The sequence below is a fragment of the Mandrillus leucophaeus genome, unplaced genomic scaffold, assembly GCF_000951045.1.
Source record: "Mandrillus leucophaeus isolate KB7577 unplaced genomic scaffold, Mleu.le_1.0 Scaffold17, whole genome shotgun sequence".
Taxonomy (NCBI): domain Eukaryota; kingdom Metazoa; phylum Chordata; class Mammalia; order Primates; family Cercopithecidae; genus Mandrillus; species Mandrillus leucophaeus.
The window spans coordinates 6,491,361-6,499,122 of record NW_012101698.1 but is presented as its reverse complement, the minus strand read 5'-3'; the positions used below and the strand labels follow the sequence as shown (position 1 = coordinate 6,499,122).

At 43.8% G+C, this 7,762-nt stretch overlaps 1 protein-coding gene across 1 annotated transcript in view; it reads left to right on the top strand.

Annotated features, from left to right (window-relative positions):
- WDR59 (WD repeat domain 59) overlaps positions 1 to 7,762 on the top strand; it is a 152,038-nt gene that overhangs the window by 97,265 nt on the left and 47,011 nt on the right. Inside the window, exons 14-17 of the mRNA XM_011976799.1 lie at positions 2,613 to 2,777; positions 4,130 to 4,225; positions 4,392 to 4,548; positions 5,071 to 5,140. Of these exons, the coding sequence (XP_011832189.1) occupies positions 2,613 to 2,777; positions 4,130 to 4,225; positions 4,392 to 4,548; positions 5,071 to 5,140 (488 nt within the window). The remainder of the gene's footprint in view (positions 1 to 2,612; positions 2,778 to 4,129; positions 4,226 to 4,391; positions 4,549 to 5,070; positions 5,141 to 7,762) is intronic.

Genomic DNA, 7,762 nt, shown 5'->3' with positions numbered 1-7,762 from the left:
CTGAGATGGGCAGATCACTTGAAACCAGGAAGCCAGGAGTTCGAGACCAGCCTCGCCAACATGGTGAAACCCCGTCTCTACTAAAAATACAAAAAAAAAAAAAAAAAATTAGCCAGATATGGTGGCGGGCACCTGTAGTTCCAACTACTCGAGAGGCTGAGGCACAGGAATCACTTGAACTTGAGAAGCAGAGATTGCAGTGAGCCAAGATCGTACCACTGCCCTCCAGCCTGGGTGACAGAGCAAGACTCTGTCTCTAAATAAATAAATAAATAAATAAATGGATGCAGACTTTGTTTCTAACCCTATTCTTTTCTCCTAAGATGAGCCAAAGGAGAACCTGACGCTTGTGTGCCTTAGCTCCTCCTTAGATGCTCCAGCATCTCATTTTACTATAGAGGAAGATACTTAGGCCCAGAAGGCTTAGTAATTTGGCAGGAGTTGCTGCTGAAGTTAGAGGCAGAGTTGCCTTGGGAAGCCAAACCTCCAGCCCCTCCAGGGCACTCTCTGTGCTGTGCTGTGCTGTGCTGTGCCATCTTCCCTCAGGCTGGCCATTTCCTGGTGATTTCGATTCATAGTAAGAAGGCGACCAAAATTTCTTTGTTCACTTAGCCTGTGGAACATTTACTCTTTTTGTGGGGGCAAGTATTGAAAGTCTTTGCTTTAGAAAATTGAGTATCTCTCCAGAAAGGAGTTTTAAAGCTTGATTAGTTTTTCCTTTACCCAAATATGTGCTGTTACATAACTATCTCATGTGGCCTTTAAAACAAGTCTGCTGGCTGGGTGTGGTGGCTCACGCCTGTAAGCACTTTGGGAGGCTGAGGTAGGCGGATCACGAGGTCAAGAGATCGACACCATCTTGACCAACATGGTGAAACCCCGTCTCTACCAAAAATACAAAAATTAGCTGGGCGTGGTGGTGTGCGCCTGTAATCCCAGCTATTCACAAGGCTGAGGCAGTAGAATCGCTTGAACCCGGGAAACAGAGCTTGCAGTGAGCCAAGATTGCACCACTGCACTCCAGCCTGGCAACAGAGCAAGACTCTGTCTCAAAAAACAAAACAAAAACAAAAAAAAAGTCTAAGTGGTTTTAGCCTCACTTTATAGCTGAGGAAACAGAGACATCAAGAGAAGAAATGTCCAAGATCAGCAGGTATTTGGTGGAAGAAATAACATGTGAATCCAAGTCTCCAGATTTCCCACATGTGGTTCTCGTCACTTTACTCCAGCTGCTGTCTCTAGTTGGCAGCACAAGAAATCGAAAGATATAAAAGATTCTTTGCTTAATTAGTGATCTATATCAAGTCAGTTTATACTCCCTTTGTCGCATTTGAGGACAGTGTGGATTCCTAGTGATCTAGTTGAAGATCTTGATTCCTTTCTTTGAGAGTACTTTAAAAAAATTATTGAGATATAATTCACATACTATAAAATTAATCTTTTTGGTTTTTTTTTGAGATGGAGTCTTGCTCTGTCCACCCAGGCTGGAGTGCAACGGCACTATCATGACTCACTGCAACCTCTGCCTCCCGGGTTCAAGTGATTCTCCTGCCTCAGCCTCCCAAATAGCTGGGATTATGGGCATACACCACCACACTCAGCTAATTGTTTTTTGTATTTTTAGTAGAGATGGGGTTTTTGCCATGTCGGCCAGGTTGGTCTTGAACTCCTGATCTCAGATGATCTGCCCGCCCTGGCCTCCCAAAGTGCTGGGATTACGGGTGTCAGCCACCACGCCCAGCCAGAATTCCCCTTTTTAAAGTGAATAATCTGGCGGTTGTAGGTATGTTCACAAAGTTGTGCAGCCATTACCATTGTCTGATTCCAGAACATTTTCATCATTCCCAGAAGAAACCGCATACTCATGAGCAGTTCTTCCCTATTTCCCTTTCCCCCAGCCCCCGGCAATCCCAAATCTACTTTCTTCCCCTATGGATTTTCCCAGGAGCACTTTTTAAGTTGAGTCTGGTGTTTAACTTCTTCCTGCTTTATTTTCCCATCTCAAAGTAAATATAACAAGTTTTAGTCTATCCCACAACTTGGGGAGGAAGCTTCGTTAAAGTCAGAATACTTTGAACTTCACAGTGGCTCACGCCTGGAATCCCAGCACTTTAGGAGGCCAAGGTGGGCGGATCACTTGAGGTCAGGAGTTTGAGACCGGCCTGGCCAACATGGCGAAACTCCATCTCTACCAAAACAAAACAAAAAAACCAAAAAAACAAAAACAAAGATTCCCTGGGCATGGTGGCACCTGCCTGTATTCGCAGTATTTGGGAGGTGGAGGTGGGAGAATCACTTGAACCCAGAAGGTGGAGGTTTCAGTGAGCTGAGATTGTGCCACACTGCACTCCAGCCTGGGCGACAGAGTGAGACCCTGTGTCAAAGAAAAAAAAAAACCTTTCAGCTTATTCCATTGGTATGAAAATTTAATAATCTGATATGAAAATTTAAGAATCTTTTTGAAAATGAATTGTCTTCCACACAAATTTGTCTTTGTAGAGTCTTTCCCTTCACCCAATTACTAGGAACATGGAGCGTTCAGTTAAATGCACGTGCATCGAAAGACGCTTTGTGGTTTGTTTGCAAAGCCATTGTGGATTTGTCTCTTGCAGATGGATGCGGCAGACAGGAGCTGCACAGTGTCCGTGCACTGCAGCAACCATCGCGTCAAGATGCTGGTGAAGTTCCCTGCTCAGTATCCAAACAACGCCGCCCCTTCCTTCCAGTTTATTAACCCCACAACCATCACGTCCACCATGAAAGCTAAGCTGCTAAAGGTAGGGGTCTGGGTTCCCAAATTCTCCTGCTGTTCTGCATCATTGTCTAGACTGAGTAGGAAAGAAGACTGAAAACTCTAGTAGATGAGATTCAGAAGTCATCTGTTTCATACACACACTAGTGTTAGCAACGTAACGTCTGCACTTGCCATTTACTTTGTGTAGGAAACATAAGAGCGGTGGTTCTTAACCTTTTTTGGGTCATGGCCTTCCTCAGAAAAATCTACACAATGATTGCATATGGTTTGAGAAATACTGCCTATAAATATGTGAATTGCATATAATCTGTCCACAGATCTCATTAACGTTATGCATTCATCTCAGGTTTTGAGATTTGCAATCTAATTTCATTTAGGAGCCCAGATTAGGAGCACTGCAGTCCAATTTCATTTATGTGGAAACAACAAGCAAGATGTATTCTGAAGCTAAAAGATATTTTACAATTAGAAAAAAACATGTGTAAGGTCATAAAAAAAATTTTATCCCATAGAAGGAGCTGGTGTTATCCTAGAGGTAGGCTGGCTAGCTGCACAGTGGGTGTCCAGATGGAGGTGCCACAGCCTGACATCAGTGTTTAATTCTGCAGATTCAGAGACTTGATGTGTCAGTTCATCCAGAGCAAATCAGGTGGAATCTCCATGACAAAGCCCCATGAGCCTCTTCATACCCCTTGTTCAGTTTGAGCAGTGTCACAAGTAAAGGGACTGGAGTTTTTTTGGCAAACTCAGGCCAACCTGAATGTTGCTCATTTTTTGCCCGGTTTGGGTCGTGGACACTTGATTGTTACGCTTTGTTGGGGTATCACGTGGAACTAGGACGTTTTCAAGTGGCTTAAGGATCTCTGAAATGCCAGTAACTCAGATCTTGTGGTATTTGACATGTTAAACTTGGAATCTGAATATGTTGTTGCCTAGTTTGGACATACAAAAAAGATAGATTTTTCTATTAGCATAAAGTGATACGATTAGATTGCAAATTTTTTTTGTGAAAAATCAGACCTTTTCCCAGTGCAGTGGCTCACTCCTGTAATCTCAGCACTTTGGGTGGCCGAGGTGCATGGATCACCTGAGGTCAGGAGTTCAAGACCAGCCTGGGCAACATGGTGAAACCCCATCTCTACTAAAAATACAAAAAGTAGCCAGGCATGGTGGCGCATGCCTGTATTCCCAGCTACTCGGTAGGCGAATCACTTGAACACGGGAGGCAGAGGTTGCAATGAACCGAGATCGCACCACTGCACTCCAGCCTGGGCAACAAAGACAGACTCCATCTCATAAAAAAAAAAAAAAAAACAGAATAGCCTGCCAGAGAAATGTGTTCCTCTTCTTGACTGTGTTTTGGGCCTTTTCTAGATCCTGAAGGACACGGCCCTGCAGAAAGTGAAGCGCGGCCAGAGCTGCCTGGAGCCCTGCCTGCGCCAGCTCGTCTCCTGCCTCGAGTCCTTTGTGGTGGGAAGCATGAAACTGTTGTACCAACTTATGCTTTGGGGTTTTGTTTCATTTCTTTCTCCCTAAAATCATGGGCTTTTTTTTTTTTTTTTCCTGCTGGGTGCTTATTTTGTAATTCAACTTCAAGATAGGTTGTGGTTTTAGCTTATGGAATTTTAAATTTCAGAACCAGGAAGACAGCGCTTCCAGCAATCCGTTTGCACTCCCCAACTCCGTCACACCCCCGTTACCGACTTTTGCTCGTGTGACCACAGCCTACGGGTCGTACCAGGATGCCAACATTCCGTTTCCTAGGACTTCTGGGGCCAGGTTCTGTGGAGCAGGTGGGTCTCTTTGGTTCTCTGATTCTGGATTTTGAGAGGGAGCAGCTAAGAATGCCATAGATTCTGTATAAACATCTTGAGCAAAAAATGTTCGCTTTTAGTCCCAGAGAACTCCAACGAGACTTTCATAGTAGCGTGGCAGGGTCTGAGGCCCAGTCGGTGTCTCTGGACTTATCCTAAGAGTGTGCACCAGAATGGTGGTCTTAACTTTCTTCATTCTGATGAGCTTGGGTTTGAGTCTTTACTCAGAGCCCTGATTCTTAGCAGGGGACAGTCCCCTGGTAGGGAGCCTTAGAGTCCCGCTGATGACTCTGCCCCGTCCACCTACATCCTCTCTCCTGGACTCGAGTGCTGACCTTTGTTCTTGGTAAGGGTCACCACACTCATGGGTCTTGCAGCTTATGAAAATGTGTCTTACCCTCAGGTATACAGAGATAGAAGAAAGACTGGCCAGTCCTGCCTCAGGATTTCTCACGTCTAGCTTGTTAACACTGACGGCTCATGTGATGTCTTCTTCTTTAGGTTACCTGGTGTATTTCACAAGGCCCATGACGATGCATCGGGCGGTGTCTCCCACAGAACCTACTCCGAGGTGAGTGCGGGAGATGCAGGAGCCACTCTACGTTCCCGTGGCCAGAAGTGGCCAGAGACCTGGGAAGGACCATGGAGTTTGTCTTTGGACAATGCGTTTTAGTTCTTCAGTAAACTCCTATTACAAGATTTATTTGAGAAAGATTGAAGTCAATTAAGTTGCAAGAAAGCTGAGATTTCTGCTGTACAGTTATTACCAAACCATTAGAAGAAGTAGATTGATAAAAGCTCTTGTCAAAACAAGGCAAATTGTTTTTAAATATGCCTTTCCCCTATTGCTAGCATATTATTTATTTGTTTTTGATTATTTTATTATTCAATTTAACATTAAATAAAACTGGAAAAATAACAAAAAAACCATCTGTAGTTTCACAACATTAATATGCCACTTCTGATATTACCAAACAATGTGTAATTTTATAACATTATGTAAGTAGTACATTGGGAAAACACAAACGAAATTTTTTTTTTTTTTTTAAGATAGGATCTGGCTCTGTCACCCAGGCTGGAGTGCAGTGGCACGATCATAGCTCACTGCAGCCCTTACCTCCTGGCTCAAGTGATCCTCCTGCCTCTGCCTCCCAAGTAGCTGGGACTACAGGCGTGCACCACCATGCCCAGCTAATTTTTATATGTTTTTTTAGAGATAACGTTTTGCAGTGTTGCCAGGCCGGTCTCAAACTCCTGAGCTCAAGCAGTCTACCTGTCTCAGCCTCCCAAAGTGCTGGGATTAAAGGCATGAGCCGCCATGCCCGGCCTGGAAGTTTTAAATTACAATGTGAAAGCCTTTCTTTGCCTTTTCCCTGTTTTAGAGATAATCATGTTTAACAACAGAACATGTTTCTGTCTAGTCATTGTTTTTCTGTGCTTTAAAAAAAGTTTTTCTTTATAGGCAATCTAGTATAGCAGATAGGAATGTGGACTTCAGAGCCAGCGTGTCCAGATCCAAATTTTGGCCCTGTCATTTTATGACCTTGGGCAAGTTATCTCAACTTCAGCTTCAGTTCCTTCAACAGTAACATGGGATGATCGTAGCACCCACCACCTGTAGTTGCTGGGAAGATTAAGTCCCTCTAAAAACATTTAAAACACCACCTGGTATATCGGAAGTGCTCTGTGTGTCCTGTTATGATTACTGGGTTTTAAAACTTTAGGATTATACAGTAGACTTCTGGTTCTGCAGTCTGGTGACCAAGATATAATAACTTGCAAAGCTCCCTGCTGCAAACCCCTGAAGGCGCTGGATACAGTATCATCAGCATAGTCATTGTATTAGTCCGTTCTCACACTGCTATAAAGAACTGCCCAAGACTGGGTAATTTATAAAGAAAAGAGGTTTAATTGACTCACAGTTCCACATGGCTGGAGAGACCTCAGGAAACTTAAAATCGTGGCGGAAGGAGAAGAGGCACATCTTACATGGCAGCAGGCGAAAGTGTGTATGTGAAGGAGAAACTGTCAGATCTTATAAAACCATCAGGTCTGGTGAGAACTCACTATCATGAGAACAGCATGGGGGACACAGCCCCCATGATCCAATCACCTCCCACTCTGTCCCTCCCTCAACATGTGCTGATTGTGGGGATTACAATTCAAGATGAGATTTGGGTGGGGACACAAAGCCTAACCATATCAGTTATGAATGAATAGCTGAGCCAACAAGAAAGAAAGAGAACTGAATGAGAGAACTGTGTGAGCAGACACTGCTGTTTTGCCAAGAGGTGGCCAATCTCTGCAGTAACCTGGGCAGATGTGACCTGGGCCCCATGGGAACTGGGGTTCAGTACTAGGGAATACCTACATTACACCCAGTTCCTTATTGGAGTAGAAAATGTCCTGTATTCTCAAAGGGAAAGAAGGAATATCTGTATCCGGACTTCGGATTAGAGGGGAAAATGTTCCTATTAGAATGTTTTTCAACTGACAGTCCTTTACTAAGGTATAGTTTACAGTACGCAAATCTGAAGTGTACGGCTCGGTGACCAACACTCACATTAAGATATAGAACATTGTCCTCACCCCCAAAGTTTCCCAGTCCCTTTTCCCAGCCCTTCAGCACCCAGAGGACACCACTATCTTGACTTCTGTCCTCATAGTTTTGCCTGTTCTTGAACTTCATTGAAGTGGAATTGTGCGGCATGAACTGTTTTATGTCTGGCTTACTTTGCTCAACTTAATGTTACTGACATTGATCCACATTGCCGCATGTGTCAGTAGGTCCATCGGATGAATATAACACAGTTTGTTTATTCATTGTCCTGTTGATAGATATTTGCATCCTTTCCAGTTTTTGGCCATTATGAGCAAACCTGGATACATATGTTCATAAAAAGACTTGTATATTAATTTCTGCACCTGAGGAGCAGAATTCCTCAGTCGTCGAATAGATGTATGTTTAACTTGAGAAATTGCCCAAAAGTTTGTGCACAGTGGTTGTGCCATTTACCCTGTCACCAGCAATGTTTCAGAGCACCGGTTGCTGTGTATCCACTCCAAAACTTGGTATTGACAGTCTTTTCAACTTTAGCCATTGTGATGTGAGTGTCCTAGTGTCTCACTGTTGTTTTAATTTGCATTTCCATGTTGATGATGAATGATGTCAAGCAGCTTCTGTGTGCACATT